The sequence below is a fragment of the Rhinolophus sinicus genome, chromosome 12 (genome assembly GCF_057876585.1).
Source record: "Rhinolophus sinicus isolate RSI-liver-muscle chromosome 12, RSI-T2T, whole genome shotgun sequence".
In the NCBI taxonomy this organism is placed as follows: domain Eukaryota; kingdom Metazoa; phylum Chordata; class Mammalia; order Chiroptera; family Rhinolophidae; genus Rhinolophus; species Rhinolophus sinicus.
The window spans coordinates 22,954,531-22,971,824 of NC_142512.1; the positions used below are offsets into that span (position 1 = coordinate 22,954,531).

Here is a 17,294-nt window from a genome sequence, read left to right on the forward strand (position 1 = left end):
TTATAACAAAGTGAGATAATAAACATAAAAACATATCGATAATGGTAAAGGTTAGAACGATTGCTATTCTTCTTTCCATATCTAGTCCTGTGTTAGGAAATCTAAAAGAAATGGACAATGGCCTTTGCTTTTTAGGAGTTTACCAATTCCAGATATGGTATGAAGGCAAAAACAAACAAAACCCTAGAAAGCAATTCAAATTCAGTGTGAGGTGGGGGACTTGTGAATTGGTGCCACAAGTCTCAAAGAACAGTTGCCATGCCAAATTTAGAAATAACAACACAAAATAAATGATCTGGCCATAGAAGTGACCAACCCTGAGATGATCTGTAAACATTCCACCTATAGAATAAAATCTGATTAAGACTTGTCTAAGGTAACAAGGTTTTTTAGTGTTCTACATATATTCTAGATAAGAGAATACAGAAAGTATTTGTTTCTATGCCTTTCCCATAGCAGAGTTGGCAGGTACTGGTTAGCTACTGTACATTAAAATCATGCCATGCTGAAGCCTAGCTACGGCATTCTTAAAGATACACTTAAGAACATCCCAACTCCCTTCGCTTCATTTCTGTTCATCAAAGATTTACGATAACCTGTAACTTGTTCTTTTTCTTTCACTATACATGTTCCCCCACACTCCCTCCAAAAGGGAGGACCCTGTATAAATGATGAAGACTGGTAATTTTGCCAGTTATTGTTTACTGTCAATTAATAAATTAACATTTTGGTTTATAACTTGATATTTTATGATCTGCTTAGTGTGATTTAATTCTCCAGATGCTGACTGAGTTGATGAAACTTCATTTTCTAACCCAGTAAAGTTAAAGGTGAGCAGTTTACCAAGGCCTAAAACCCACAAGCCTTTGCGGGGTGGTATAAAATCAGAAAAGGCTTTTTTCAGAAATCTAAAAAAGAAAAAATAACCCTCCTTTTTGAATTTTTTGTCTGAGTAAAAAATATACGCTGTACTTAAAAATCAGCAACAGGCATACCTAATTTCAGATGTGCTCTTGAAATACTAAATTTTATATTAAAGGCATCATTTGTAGAGCTCATCTTCTTAAGTATCAAATGCTTTGATAAAATCAGTATTTCAGATGTAGAAAAAACCATTCCAAAGATACTAATTTTGTAAACAACTTGCATAAGCATTCCAAAAATAATTGTTTTATAAAGTGTTTTGAAGCTAACTATAAAGACCAAAGCAGACATTTGAAAAATGTTATTGAAAGTATGAAATGGTTGTTTATAGATTGGTATTTTTGAAGATAAAGTTTTATTTTAATGTAATATTAGATCACAGGATTTGAATTGGAAGAATATCCTTAGAGATCACCTTGCCCAACCTGATATTCAATTCTTTAAGAGTATTAGCTCAACTCCAAACCTGTCTGTACCAGAAGACTGAATTGGGCCTATGTATCTACTTTTTAAGCAATATCCACAAAACACAGGATTCAAAATTAATAGGTTCTTCACGGGGATACGAAAGTCAATTTGGGGAATGTAATCAATAATGTAAAGATTTTGTAGGGTATCCGATGGACACTTGTCTTATTAGGGAGACCACTTCAGGGATGTTGTAGATGCCTGACCACTGCACTGTACACCTGACGCTGAAGCTGAACAATAATGAATGTCAACTATAATTTTATATACATATATAATCACAAGAAGTGGAGTACAGATTTAGGAATAGAGACAGTGGAACCCTAACAGCTGTCTGTGATGTCAGAGGGGTAGTAGATTGGGGGAGGGAGGTAATCACTTGGTGAGGGATATAAATGATAAATGTCTATTACATTGTTTTGTACACCTGAAACTAATAAAAAAAATAGGTTCTCAAGAAGTGTTCAGGTACTTCTAAGAAATCCAACTTATTCCTCTGATCACTCTTATGGTTTCTGGGGTGGTGGTGTTAAGCAAATATCTAATAGGTTTTGCTTCTAACATGTGGAGAAGTCACAACCTCTCTTAGTAAGGATCCTGAAGTCCCGCAGCACCTACATAAAATAGTTTTCCTCATTTTACAGGAGATTCCTGTTCCATATAAATCGCTCACTTTAGTGGAGCCCAGTCGCGTCCGAGACCAGTAGCTGCAACCCCTTGGCTGCCACCAGTCCTTTCAAGGACTTTGCGGGTGGGATTCAGCCATGGGTGGCTTGAGGCACGTGGTGACGAGGGGACCGGGGACTCGATCTCCGCACCGGGTGCCCCTCCTAGGAGAAGCGACCCAACGAACCCCCAGACAGGCCCCTTCCTGTGAAGTTAGAGACTTGATGATGAGTAATGGATCTCAGTTCATTTAACAGGTCCCTTGTCCCTAGTTCCTCAGAGGCCCGCCTCTCTTCAGGGGTCCTGTACCCCCTGGGGGCGGTGTCTGACGACGCTCAGAAGGCGAGAAACGGCTCCCTAAGCCGCTAGCTGGGTCCCTCTCTCCCCACAATGCACCGGGGCCAGCAGGGAGGCCGCTCCGACCCCTAATTTTCCCGCGAATTCAGTTCAAAGAGGCGGCCGGGCCCGCGATCGGCAGCGCGCACGGGCCAACCAAGCCGCGCCTCCGCGAGAAGCGCCTCCGCGTGACTGACGGGGGAATCCGCGGGCCAACGGGCTGGGCGGCAGGGCGGCGCGCGCTCCCGCCGGCCAATCAGAGCGCCGGGCGGGGGAAGTGGGCGGGGCCAGGCTAGGCTAGGGTGAGCGGCCTCCGGAGCAGAGCGGGGCTCTCAGGAGGAGACACTTTTTTTTTTTTCCTCCCTCCTTCCCTCCTCTCCTCCTCCCTTCCCTTCCCCTCTCCTCCCCTCTCTCCTCCTTCCCCCCTCGGTCCGCCGGAGCCTGCTGGGGCGAGCGGTTGGTATTGCAGGCTCTCACTCTCCGGGGCCGCCCGGCGGGTAGCTGGCGGGGGGAGGAGGCAGGAACCGCGATGGCGCCTCAGAAGCACGGCGGTGGGGGAGGGGGCGGCTCGGGGCCCAGCGCGGGGTCCGGGGGAGGCAGCTTTGGGGGTTCGGCGGCGGTGGCGGCGGCGACGGCGTCGGGCGGCAAATCCGGTGGCGGGGGCTGTGGAGGCGGCGGCAGTTACTCGGCCTCCTCCTCCTCCTCCGCGGCGGCGGCGGCAGCGGCGGGGGCTGCGGTGTTACCCGTGAAGAAGCCGAAAATGGAGCACGTCCAGGCTGACCACGAGCTTTTCCTCCAGGCCTTTGAGAGTGAGTGTGTTTGAGGCTTTGAGGGCAGGAATACCCACTCTTCCAGCATTCGGGGATCGGGACACTCGTGCTGGGCCCCCTTCCTCGCTGGGAGTCGACTTAATTTGGGAGTGGAGGGAGAAATTGAGGGGGCTGTTACCCCATCAGGGTTTACGACTCAAGGGGGCCCGAAGTCAAGGGCCTTTGGGAGAGGTAGAATAGGGGGTTCAGGTGAGGGTCTTGACTCCCCGAAGATTTACACAAGAGGTTAGGCAGTGGGGCCCCATGTTAAGAGCAGGCTTCTTTCAGATGAGGAGGTTACAGTTGGGAGTATAGATCTGTATGGTCTCAGGTCTGCAGTCAGATCCCGAGACTAGTTCTTGCTTTCTTTCGTACTCTAGAAGTACAAGGGTTTCGGTTGGAGGTTTTGAGCAAAATTAAACCTGTGAAGAGATGAATGCGGTAAAATCGACAAAATTGTCATTCGTCTGAAATGCCTTCGCACTAACTTGGTGCTGCATATTAACATGGCACCTTTTGATGCTTTAAACCTTTCAAATCTATCCACCCATTTCATGGATACGTAAACTGAGACAAGGTAGTGTTTTAGTATTTTACTTGGAGATCTTTCCGTTGTACTTGTCTTAATTCCGAAATATTTTCTTATGTCAAGGTATGTTTTGAGGGCAAAACTACCAGTTAATTTGGGAAAAAGGGGCAAGGTGTCTGGAAACAATAGAATTTATTAAAAATCATGGCTATAAATAATTATAGCTGTTCTTTAATATTATATTCTGATTGGTTTCCTTTTTGCTTATAATTTGGATGATCTTTAATACTAAATATCTTACAGAAAGTTGAATAAACTCAGTTCTATCACTGAATGTCTTATTTACCATTTTTCCTTGGCATATGTTAAGGGCATGGTATCAGCTGGGCTTGGAAACACGTATTACATTGTTTAATACCTTCTTTCATTCTCTCTCAGTGCTTCATGAAATTCTAATTGGAATTTAATACGAGGAATTTCAGTTTTTATTGAAACAAATATTGAACCTGCTTGAGATTCACATTATTGTTACTTTTGCTTAATATATTTTCATAAATCGAGGTGATTTAAATAGGAAATATAGTGGAGAACTGAAGCATAGTTATAACAATAAACACATTTGCACCCCTTCTAAAATACCTCATCTCCTTTTAGTTTATTTGGAACAAAACTAAGATTAAGTGGATATTTAAAAAATTCTTTCTAAATATTATGAGAAGACAAGTCCTCCAAGAAAGTTTTAGCTATTTTGCTTTCTGTTGAGTCTACCTTGGAGAAGTGAACTGTCATTAAGAACTAGATTTGCTCACAAAACAACTTGATTCTTCTCTATTATTGACGTTAGTTTCTGAGTTTAAATGCTTTGATGTATTTATTAATATCGTCATTTAGTTCATTTTGATACTGTTTTGAAGAGTCGTGATATTAATAGGTCATTAATGTAACTGATACGCTGGTATTGTATTAAAATATTTTTTATGTATAACCTAAGTCCTTTATAACAAATTTTAACTAAACTCAGCCTAAAGAGACTGGGAATCAGTCTATTTAAAAATAAGTGTTGAGGTAGTATTTCTATATTGACAATATTTACATTGAGCAAAATAGATTAAAAACTTGAACTATCATTAGAAATGTTTATTGAAAAATGTAACTACAATTTGTGTCACAGATTTTTTTCAATATTACTACTTTCATCTTATCTGTATTAGGACACGTAGGAAACTTACTCTGTTTTGGCTGACTACTGTACAAATTTTTAAAAAGATAAATTAAAAAGTAGAAATTTCATTTTGTTATTTGGCACCAATAAGTAGTTCTTTTGCTGCATGCAGCTAGCTACCTAATTCCAGCTACTTTTTGGAAGGAGATGGGTTATAAATAGTGTAAATTAGCTAAATTAAGTGAATATAACTAGTTCAGTTTTACATACAGACTAGTTTAAAAAGTAGCTACCTTAAAAATATAAGGCCTAAGAACAAGATTGTAGAGCATTGTAAATTTAAAATAAATGTAGATGAATTTTGTGAATGTATGCCATAGATCCAATGTCTTTTGATCTTATTGTGCATACTGATTTTCTTCGTGTAAATATTTAGTCATGATTTCTGTACAGGTGATTGGTTTATATTGGTTATAACATGAGCTAGTTGGTATTCTTTTGACATCTTCAATAATAAGTAAATTTAGATAATGTTTGAATTTTGTTTTCTGTTACTTAGAACCAACGCAGATCTATAGATTTCTTCGAACTCGAAATCTTATAGCGGTAAGTCATTAACAAAATTTGTCAATGTTATTTTTTCTTAGAATTTTACTTATTTGATTTTAATATTTTAAAACTTTTTTTATAGCCAATATTTTTGCACAGAACTCTTACTTACATGTCTCATCGAAACTCCAGAACAAACATCAAAAGGTACATTTTATGAACCTTATTTCAAATTGATCAAACCGTTGTAAAGTTTTGTTTTAAAGTACTATTTCTAATTAAAGGTTAAATATGAAAACCAAGGTGAAATATTGACCAGTTGAATTGGTTGCAAAGTGTTAATTTTAGTAGTATCATTTTTGTAAATCCCCATTTATTACCAGTTTTTTCCTAATAGAAATGATTTAGTAGTGAAATGACGAAGAGATTTTACTGACAGAGTTTTTACTCTGTGCTACTAGTTATTTTCAAGTTTGGTAGTTGATGATTTAAATATTTACCAAAGGGCTCAGGGGAACTATCTTTGATATATAAATGTAACAGTTAATTTTTGAATGTTTTTTATCTGTTCTAACAATAAAGAATTCGCTTCTACGATGACAGTTTCAGAAAGTCTCATTTTATGTCTTTGGTGGTGGTCTTACTAAAGGGGAAATACTTTTGAAGTCAGTGGGATGAAGGTCCTTAAAAGAAGAATTCATAATCATCTATTCTTAAAGTGAAGTCTGGAAGTGTTGGACGGAGCTTATTTTTACTCTGTAATATTTAAATTTAAGCATATGTAATTAAGGAATGCTAGTTCCTAGTCCTACATGCAAAGTTATTTATTGAGCATATCACATGAACAATTTTAAATTTAAAGGAGAGAACTTTGCTAAGCATTAGGTATTGTTGTCTTTACTTGGTAAAACCATTGTGCTATCTCAATAGACTTTGAAACTAAACTCCTTTGGAGGCTCCTACGGGTTACTAAGTAAGCAGTATCTTTTCTATAGCAAGACATACTTCAGCTTTGTAGATATATCTAGGTAGATTTTGAAGGATCGAAATGTTAAAACTATTTGTCTTCTGGTAATCTTTCTGAATCTAGAGAGAGCTTTGCGTTTAATAGGTGAAACTTGCTAATAAGCACCTACTAGGAAGAAGAGGGTGATGAATTAGGCAGCAGAATTAAATTTGTCAGCTCTTTACCTTTTTACTCCATTAGCTATGCTAGGGTTCAGCAAACTTTTTCTGTAATGGACCAGATAGTAAGTTTTTAGGCTTTGTGTTCTAGGAGGCAGATGTGAGGATATTAGGCAGGCTGTAGGTACTTACACAAAAAGAGAGAATGTCCATAAATTTTTTATTGATGAAATTAAAATATAATAATAGAGTACAATGTTTTGTAATACAGGCCTACTAGTGAGAGGTGGGATTCTTTTATTTTTGCGGAGTGGGGGAGATAACATTTAGCTTAATTGGGGTTTAAAGTTAGTGTTCTCTATCATCAAATCAATTGTAGATGTTTATCGGTAAAAACCATTATTAGTTTGTTGGCTGTGTAAAAACAGACAGTAGGCCCGATTAAGTAGTGGTTAACTTTTTGTCTTTAGTATTTTTAGTATGGAAGAGCATCATCTAGGATGCTGCCTAATTTATGTTTAAAAGTGATTAAGTTTTTTCAAAATAAATTTGAAAACATTTAAAATCTAAGTTCATCATTTTCCTGTCGTGTTTTTTATTAGACTCTTTGACTGTCTCATTGTGGGTTAAGTTTCTGTTATCTGCTAATGGTGGATGCAGTTTTAAAAGCTTGGTAGTAGAAACTAATTTTCTTAATTTATTGCCCTTTAGGTAAAAAATTGTCTTTTGGGGGAGTTTCGAAGCAATTTTCCAGCCAAGAAATGTATAAATGCCACTTAGTTTATTTCCATACAAAAATGCATTAGGAATCACTTAATTCTTTTGTTATATGCCTGGCCTGTATAAGACATTAAGACTAATTTTTGAGAAATTATGCCACAACTTATATCTTTAAATGAGCGCTGTCTTTTTCAAAATAATTGGTGGCTTTGAAGGTGGTGTTTATCTCAGTAATTGTGGTCTTTGTTTAAAATGTTTTTGGAACTCCTTTTACAAAATTGCTTTTAGTACTATTCCTTTGCTGAAAATGTTTTTGGAACTCCTTTTTTATTATTACAACAACATAATATTCATTGTTGGAATAAACATATCGTCCCCTTGAAGTCATACACTCAGTTATATTAATTCTGGTATATTTGTTAAATTTGCCTTGTATTGTAGTCTCGCATCAAAGAGGCATTCAAATTCTATAGGCTAACACTTCACTGACACAATGGAAATACTGGTGAGGAGAAAGGCATCTTTTATTGAGTCCATTTTAGTTTCATGTAAACTGTTTGACTCCTTTCAAGTAAATTTCCTAAATTTCAAAAATATTCTCGATTTTGATGACTGATTAATAACTATTTCGCTTGTTAAACCTGAGCTATAGTAACAGTACCTTTCTAAAGAACAGAAATACTTGCTGATGGGGACTGGGGCTGCTTTTGTATAGTTGCTTATGTGGTTTTTTTTTTTCCTAAGGAAGACTAGGTTGCCTTCATAATCTTACCTATTTCAAATTGTTGTTAATATTCAGTTCTCCTATGCACTTCAGTGCACAACTCCATAATTTTAGAAGAGATGAACTTTGTGACTTACAGTCTTAACTTTTCTTCCTACAGACAGGATTTCTTCTTGATCATTACATAAAGAATAAACATTCTTAAAAGTTTCCAGTAATTTTACAACCCTTCTCAGTAGTACATTTCAGTGTTTATACTGAAAAGTTCTTTGTGACTAGCTTAAAGGAATCTTACATTTTTCTTCTTTCTTCTCTCTTATCTGTGGAGATTGAAAATGTATTGCCATCCTTCATAAAGTACTTACTATGCTCTATTGGATGAAACTTTAATATTGAAGTTTTCAGTAACTCTAAAGGTAAAGAGAGAAGCTTTGTTTTCTTAAAAGATCTTTTGTTAATGGAGGCTATTCACCTGTAATATAGATTGTATTAATTCTGCTCTTCCTATCAGTATTTTACTGTAACATTTACATTAACATTACTGGTAATTTTTATTACAGAAATTGAGTACAATAGCTGGTTTTGAGGAATGAGCGTATTAGTAAATTATAGCATCTGAATTCAAGCTTTACAAACTAATTAATACAGAATACATTAAGCTTTTCAAGTCCTAAATTTGAGGAGAGTATATGAGTATAAAGGGAAATATTTGTTTCCAATTAACATGTGGATCTAGATTTTTAGCCTCTATCTCTAGGACGTGTAATAGACCAACTTAAGAAAGACGGGGCTTGTTTTAGAATCTGTTCATTCTTAAATTGCATGGGTGGGGGAAGTTATTAATTTAAGTTTCTATTTTGTGGAAAAATTACTTTTTTCTTTTAGAATTGTCAAGTTAAAAAGCTAATAATTTTATTATCATTTGATGGGTATATCCCCTAAACTTCAAAAATTTTTCTTGATGATGACAACCATCTCTTTAAAATGACATATCATTTAACTTTAGCCGTTGCTAATAATCTTTGCGGATGTTTTGTTAACTTTAGATGTGTTACATAGACTATTCATTTTTATGTGCTAGTGCTAGCGTGTATTTGTCAGGTTAGTTAATAAAAGTATGAATGTTTCAAAATATACATAATTTGCATTTGTTTGGCTTAGTCCAACAGATGCTCGAGTACCTACCAAGTTATAAGGCACTATGCCAAGCACTGTGCAGCTTTTCTTGAAGAAATGCAGTCTCTGCCCTTCAGGAGCTTATAATGTAGCAGGAGAAATAAAATGTTTATGCAAGTTTTACAGTTAGGAAACTAAATGTTAAAATAAATATAAACCAAGTGCCATAGGTAAGGAGAAATCACTCTGGTTTGGGAATAATTGCAAAAGGTTTCATGGAAAAGTTAGCATTTGAGATGGGGCTTGAAGGCTTGTCTGCTGTATTATAACATACACTGTCTCGATAGTATTCATTGTTATGGCTAACCATCCATAATTCATCTAATTAAAAATAGTAAAAATCAGATTTCCAGCTTTCCTATTATAGTGACAATAAAGTGTAATCTGTTTGTTTTTCCCAGTTGAGAAGTGATTATTTTGTTTATCTGTTTCTTCCAGGAAAACATTTAAAGTTGATGATATGTTATCAAAAGTAGAGAAAATGAAAGGAGAGCAAGAATCTCATAGGTAAGATAACCTATCAGTTTACATTAAGTGACATACTTGAGGAAAGAGGAAAAATTGATAGTGATCATTTCCCTAGTGATTACCTTAATATTATAAGGAATTAGAAGGAACCTTAGAGGTCAGTTGGTCCAAACTCATACACAAATCAGGAATTACTTCCTCTGTACCATCCCTGCAAAGAATACTTAAGCCTCATCTTGAATACCTCCATTGCTGGGAACTCACTGTTTTCTAAGGCATCTGTGTTCATTGTTCATCCCTATTCCCAGTTTCTTGCATTTTGAATCCAAGTTTCTGTAAATTCTGCAGTTGGTGTTAATCTAACTTCCCTCAACTACGGAGGAATGGAGACTCATACTTACGGTGTACTGACTGTGTGCTGGGTGCCGGGCCAGGTGCTTCACAGCATCACGTCTCTTCAAATCTCAGAGCTCTCTGCTTTTCCACTTTCTCCTTCCCTTTATTTACATCTTCCAGGCAAAATACTCCTAACTCTATTTATATTTGAAATATGTATAGCACATGATAGTGTCACAAACTTGATTGACCCTTTGGATAGAATCTACTTGCTGTGTTTTCAAACATGATACCCAGAACTAATCCTGAAATGTCCTGACTAGCTTAATATCTGCCTAGACTAAGCAGTATGCTTCCATTCCTAGACAGTATGCTTCTATTTATTCTTTACTATGTAAACTAAAGAAAGTTGCATACTATTCTAAAGAGAAACAAGAAGTTGTGTGGCATTTATTTATTTATTGACTACTCTTTGGGAGAATGCAAACTGAAAATATTAGATTTTTTTAAGAATGGAGTTGAAGAAATTGCCACAAGGGATTTTTCTTTTTCTATTGACGTTTTAAATCATGTTTTACCGATTGAGATAGGATATATATGCACCGACTTAATAATGCTTCATGTATGGTTTCTCGTTTTAGCAACTGGTATAAGATGTCATTTTTGCAGATGCTTACATTTAAAGTTTGGCTTTTGAATTAGGTTATTTTGTTACTTGAACGTAAAATCACATTTTAAATTTTATATCTTTTCAATCTTGAAGGACCAAAGTATAGTTTCTAGTTCCATATCTAGTCTATCTTGACGTGTAAATAAGCTTTGGTGTAGTCCGTTCTAGAGCTGAGATCCCAAATCTTTACTCCATCTATTACTGCCCAAGGTGTACATTAGAGGACTGAGAATAGTCCCAGTGCTTGCGCACTCTGGTCTTTGCTTGAATTTTTATTCCATATCCTTGTCTGGTCACCTGCCTTGGACAAAGGTCTTGGGATCCTCAGGGCCTTTTTTACTTAAAGTGTAAGTTGTAGTCAGAGTCTGATCGGACCTCCTTGCTTCTTCTGAACACTTGAATAGTTTGCCCTCCAGGTCTTTCAGCGTTCCTATGAGAAGGAAGAATGAACCAAAAAGAAGAAAACCCTTTTCTTCATCTTTTCTATCAAGGTTCTGCATTACTGCTAAACCCTACTACTATCTCATTGTGACATTGGCTTTGATAAGTATTACAGAGCTTCCCTTAGAGTGTTTGTTGTGAGGGAGGTAGAATATACTGGTCAATTCTCTCTGAATAATCATTCCCCCAATGATTTTGTTCGTTTGACCCAATGGGTTCAACAGCTAAGTGAGTACTCTAACAGGGATGTTGTTAACCAACTCAGAAACATTAGAGGTCTACATAGAATTCCTGCTTGTAATTTTGAAAAACAACTTTTTCAGTCTTTGTGATCCAGCTGGGACCACTAAGTTAACCATTTCAACCCCTTAAGATTTTTTTTTTTTAAACCTAACTGTGTTTGAGTTGACCGAGCTAATACCCAACAAAGTACCTTAGTCCCTGGAGGCATTGAGTTACTGTGCCAGGGGCTTCAACGCCACCCTCCCATGCCCCAAGATCTTATGAATATCTGAGTGTTGCTTCCAGAGTCTGTAAAATGAATTGGGAAATTGCTTCATTTTAAGTTTACCCCCAAGGCCTTATATTATTAAATGAATTCAGTGTATTTCTCATCTCAAATAAGGCATAATCCTAATCTACTAAAATTTTCACATAGGATTATAAGATGTTTCTTAAATACCAATATGTAGTACATGCACTTACAAAACTTTGCTTATGAAATCTCTGGTCAAATTCTCTTACAAGAAAACAAATCTTACGAGAATAAATCTATGTTGTTCTTTGACATTAATTGGTAGAAGTTAAAATCTTAAATCATATACAAAAAAGTACTTCTCTTTCACCTATTAATGTATTATTCTGTAGCATTTCAGATGTAGAAATCTTGTTCAGTTTAATTGGATCCTGGATCTGTTCAATAGCTATAGCCTGGGAGTCTTCTACTGGAACTCATGTTATTTTAGCACTTCCAGAGTTATACTAGCTCCACTGCCAAACCCAATGTATTTCATGCTCCAAAGTTCTAGGGGAGTATCAAGAGACACAAAAATATCATAGTACTACAGCCCCAAAGTTAGAATAATCAAATGGCTGACCTATTTATGACATTTGTAGTGACTTACAAACCAAACAAAATCCTCAGCATTATCTGTGCCAAATGAAGTTGGTGTTCCAGAATTTTTTATGTAGTTTATACTCTAGATATATAGCTGTCTTCTTAGTCACAGATAATGGCAGAAACTTACTGGGAAGGAGCTGATAGGAAAAAGAAAAACATGGGATATTTCATGGTTTTTACTTTTTTAAGGTGTCGGTCCGTTCATAACAATAGACCAGAATTGTCATTTGTAAACTTAAAACTCAATAAAAAAAGCCTACCATCATGAAGATTGTTTCTTTTCTAGAAGAATGGCTTCTGCAAATTCCACAGCAATGAGCAAATTTTAGAAATTCATAGTGGTCTCTCTTCTAGTCTCCAAGTTTTTTCTGATGTTTCTCCTTGCTTTTTTGGTGTGATTATGTATATTTAAAATATCTTTATTTTCTTTTTAGAATGCTGATATAATGCCATATATCCTATTCTCTCCAACTCATTTTTGGCACCCCAAGTTATTGTGGGTTTTGAATTTATTTTTGGTTTTGACCAAGCTTTATGGCTTATTGAAATAAATCTCTGGTCTTTCTGTGTTTTTCTATCCTAGCAGGATCCCAGGGGTCTCTTACACTATTAATCCTGTCAATTTTGGAATTACTAGTCATGTCTCCTGACTTCTAAATTCATCTCCACTAACTGAAAAGTCGGCATGAAAAGATTTCCAAATTGGAGTTGCCTTCAAAAGTATTTCCTGAGGCCAAATGAAAAGCAGAATGTCTCCTCTCTCTTCCCCTTAATCATGTTTCATTGCTGGTGCAGTGTTAGTAGCTGGAGAAATCCCCTCAAAAGATACCTGAACTAAAGCTTTTACTATGGATGTTTTCAAGCCTGTGTTTTTAGTAGGTTAGTAAGGTAAGGTGCCTTTCATCACTTGTTATTGCCACCTAAGCTTTTAAATTAGTAATCTTCCCTTTTTAAGCATCTTTTTGTACTATAAGAAGGCCTGGATCTATTTTTTCTGGGATTCCTATTTACTTAGTATACTATGTCCCATACACTATACTAAATCCCAGGGGATATAATGGTGAGCAAAACAGATGAAGACACAGCCTTTATGGAGCTTATTGGCATTTAGGGGAAAAAGACTTACGGCTTTTTGTATAATAAGTATAATTATAAAATAAGTGCTGGCAAAGGGAAAGTATAGGGAAACTATGAGTATATAAAGCAGGAGAACCAGCTCTTGCTTGAGATACTGGATTTGGGAATAGTCATAGTCAGGGAGGGCTTTCCTGAAGAAATGAGCTAAGATTTGAAAGATAATATGAGTAAAATAGGACGAGAGTGTGAGCATATAGCTGATTCTAGATAAAGGGAATGTTATACATATGTCACTTGAGGCCAGAGTAAGCTGACAGGGAAAGTGGCATTAGATGAGACTAGAGCAGATGGCCTTGGCCAGGTAATGCAGAGCCTTGTAGGCTATTTAAGGATATTGGTCTTTATCCTAAGAAAGCCATAAGTTATTTTAAATAAATATATCGTATTAATGTTGCTACCCTTCTCTTTTGTAGATTTAGCTGCATTTTCAAAACTTCAGTCAGCTTAAGTTGATTGTTTTTTTCCACCATTATTAATAAGATTCAATGTTTTTCTTCCTTTCTCTTTTTAACAATTGTGTCTTGACTATACATTTTGAAGTTGTTTTCAAATCAGCATCTTTTCATGCTTGAATTTTAGTTGTTCCTTTTTCAGAACCTGGGCTATAAATTTCTTTTTACATACCTACTTCTGAAGGTGTCTTGGCAATCACCACTAAGCATATCTGATTTCTGAAAATCTAAGTGTTTAAGAACAAATTTTAAAATGTTCCTTGTATAATCTTGGGGTTGACAATAATTTCTTTATGTTTTGGCTACAATACTTCTGGAAGGAGATTCATTTATATGTAATGGATTCCCTCCCTTTACTCAACTTTATCTTCTCACTACAAAGGGTTCCCATCCTTGTGTCTGAACTTCAAAAGAGACATCGAATTCTAGAATAATGGGCTTGGTATAGTCACTAGTTCCTCAGCTTTAAACATCATAGCATTAAATGTATAAGAAAAGTTGGCTAACTGGGGGTGGCCAGTTGGTTAGAGCATGGTGCTAATAGCGCCAAGGTTGCCGGTTCGATCCCCACATGGGCCATTGTGAGCTGAGCCCTCCTTAAAAAAAAAAAAGAAAAGTTGGCTAATATCTAACAATGTAGATGCCATATAGCTTATCAAACTTGTCCTGTTTTGAGGTAATACAGTTTTGACCCTAGAAGTCAAGCCTTGTTCCTGTCACTGTCAGATTAATGTATCCAAACTAGAGGCACTAAACTTGGTCTTTTTCCAGCGTAAAAACTTTGTTCCTCCTGTGGGATCTGACTATTCTTAAAATTTGAGTTCCCTACATGAATCTCATTTCAAAATCTTAATCCCTCGTGAATTTAAATTTACTTAACCTCTTTACATAGACTGCTGTAAAATTGTGCTTGGAATCTTATCCATAATTTGAAATTCCCCAGCTAGTTTCCTGTTATCATATTGCTTGCTTCCTCAGAAGGTACTGATAAGGAACATACCACAAAGATGAACCAAATCCTTGTGTGATGTCTTACACTGATCATGTAAGCTAGATCTGTGCAGCCTAAAACCACACAGGCCTGACCAATCCTACATGTTTCTTTTCCTTCCCTTCTTCTGATCCAGCTTACCAGTTAAGAGGTGGATACAGTAGCCACAAGAGGGAAGAGGGTAAATCAAGAAGGGGAAGAAAACTGGCCTTTTTCCTAGGATGAGACCACCTGTGGAAGGGATCAACTAGGCCTCATTGTTACATTGTATTCTAGGTACATATCAGAGTGTTTACTTTTTGGGGGGGAGGAGGAAGAGAAAATGTGCATAGCAATTTACATTCCCAGAGTTATTTTTTAAGTTGGTTAATTGAAATTTGGAATTACTTCTCAAAGAAACAATGTTATAATCATGGCTGAATATGCTTACTATCTGATTTAACTTATAATGTACCATTTAAAGCTGTTTCATACCTTTTGTGGTCAAGGACCTTTTTGTTTGTTTTCAATTTCAAATCTTTTGTTAAAGCCTTATTTTCCATTTTCTTACCTTGTGGAATAAGTTTTCCCAATGAACTCAGTTTGCAGACTACATTTTGAGTAACACTAAAATATTTTCTGGGGTAGAGCAATACAAGATGTTTCTGGCATTGCAAAGTTAGAAGTTGGAACCACATTCCCTGTAAAAACAATGTAAATAAAACTATAAGTACTACTGTGTTAATGGGTCATGATTCCTAACTAAAAACCTCACTACTTTAGGAGGACATCATTATCCTTATGAAAAACATTTGTTGAGAGCCTTTCTATAAGACACTGCTAGGTGCTAGGGACACCAGTATAATAAAATAATTGTCAAAAGAGAACCTGTGTGAAAAAGTGGTGACAAAAAATGGTAAATACAAGTGCTTATAAAAGAAACGCTAATCATTAAGTTCTGAGATGGTTGGGGATGGTTTTTTTTGTAGAAGAGGGTACTTTGATGGGTTTTATGCAAGCCTCACAATCCTGAGGTCATTTTCTCATTTTATAGATATCAGGTCACAGCTAATAATAACTGGAACCAGAATTCAAACGTTGATTTTCTGTCTATTTGATCTTTCAAATCTATTTTCCTAAATAGGCTTTCGTAGAGATAAAAAGAAACGGGAGCCATATTATAGACAGCAGTTAGAGAAAAGATTTGGCAGTTGGGGATCCATTAGAAAATTTGGAGGAAGGAATGATACATACAAAATGGTATTTTTAAGAAAATTAACCTGGCCTTAGTGTGTACGTTTAACTGAAGCACCTAAGAATGGGATAGCTTGGTTGTGACTAATGTATTATCTTCTAACGTGTGGAAATTATAGAATCTTCCTCTCTTCCTGTGATGTTTTGCAGTTTTGTTAATTCTGCTTTGTAAGGTGACATTTATGGAACTAATTTTATAGGAAAATGCTAGTTATCTTTTAGTAAAATGGCTTGTAGGTTTTGTAAATGGCAGATACACTTTTTAAAAAATCAACTTTGGATGTAATTAACATTCAATAAAATGCATTCACCTTAAGTATATAGTTTTGAGTTTTGACAAATGTATGCACTTCAACATTTCCATTGCCTTGAAAAATTCCTTTGGGGTTCTTTAGAGTCAGCCCCCTTAATTTTTTTTTATTTTTTGAGGTATGAATTGTATTTAGTAAAATTCACTCTTTCTGGTATATATTTGGTATATATTTCAGTTTTGAGAAATGCATAGTTAGGTAACAACCACTGCAGTCAAGATAAAGATCCTTAAAAATTTCCTCATGCCTCTTTTATGGTCAGCCCTCCTCCTCCCTACTCCCGATGTGTTTTTAAAATGTATCTGGTTTATTTCAGAAAGTGAGTAATGCACATGAATTACTTGTTTTCAAGATACTTAAGTTATAGATGTTATTTTTTCCCTCATACTTAATGCTTTCTAACTCTGCTTGGACCCTTAGATTTCTACTCTTCTGTAGTCATTTTGTCCTCTAATGATATCCTAGCATACTTTTCTTAGTACTGTTCTAAAAATGCCCTTTGAGGCCCCTGTCCTGTAGGTTGTTAGCATCCAATTTCATGGCTTACCTCGCTGAGAACATAGAGGCATCCTCACGTCTTCTGTAGAAGTATCTCATTCACCTCTTCTCTAAGAAAAGGAAGAGTCCCAGGCAAAGTAAAAAAGGCTTAACCTCTTTATAATATATTCTCATTTCCAATCATTCCTAGCTCCTTAATACTCTCTTCCCTCAGTGTTTTTATATAATTCTTCCCCTCTGATGATAAGAATGCTCAGATTGTCACAATTTTTTAAAAAAACAAAAATAGACCGATTATGCATCCTTATTGACCTTTATTTACTTTCATTCTTTACACTAGGGAAATTCTTGAGTAAGGGATCAGTATTATTTCCCTTTCCCCAACATCTGTTCTCTATAGCCCTCTATAATCTGGTGTCTATCACACGACAGAAATTATGTTCTGGAAA

The 17,294-nt window shown here is 36.4% G+C and overlaps 1 protein-coding gene across 3 annotated transcripts in view; it reads left to right on the plus strand.

The window, feature by feature from the left end:
* Positions 1–2,682: 2,682 nt before the first annotated feature.
* SUZ12 (SUZ12 polycomb repressive complex 2 subunit) overlaps positions 2,683–17,294 on the plus strand; it is a 37,553-nt gene continuing 22,941 nt past the window's right edge. The window contains exons 1-5 of one of the 3 annotated variants that reach the window (XM_074320095.2): positions 2,685–2,850; positions 3,117–3,203; positions 5,454–5,500; positions 5,586–5,650; positions 9,627–9,695. In XM_074320095.2, the coding sequence (XP_074176196.1) occupies positions 3,155–3,203; positions 5,454–5,500; positions 5,586–5,650; positions 9,627–9,695 (230 nt within the window). In that variant the 5' untranslated portion in view covers positions 2,685–2,850; positions 3,117–3,154. Of the gene's footprint in view, positions 3,204–5,453; positions 5,501–5,585; positions 5,651–9,626; positions 9,696–17,294 lie in introns of all 3 variants that reach the window. The other 2 variants (XM_019750705.3, XM_019750706.3) reach the window with 2 other exon arrangements.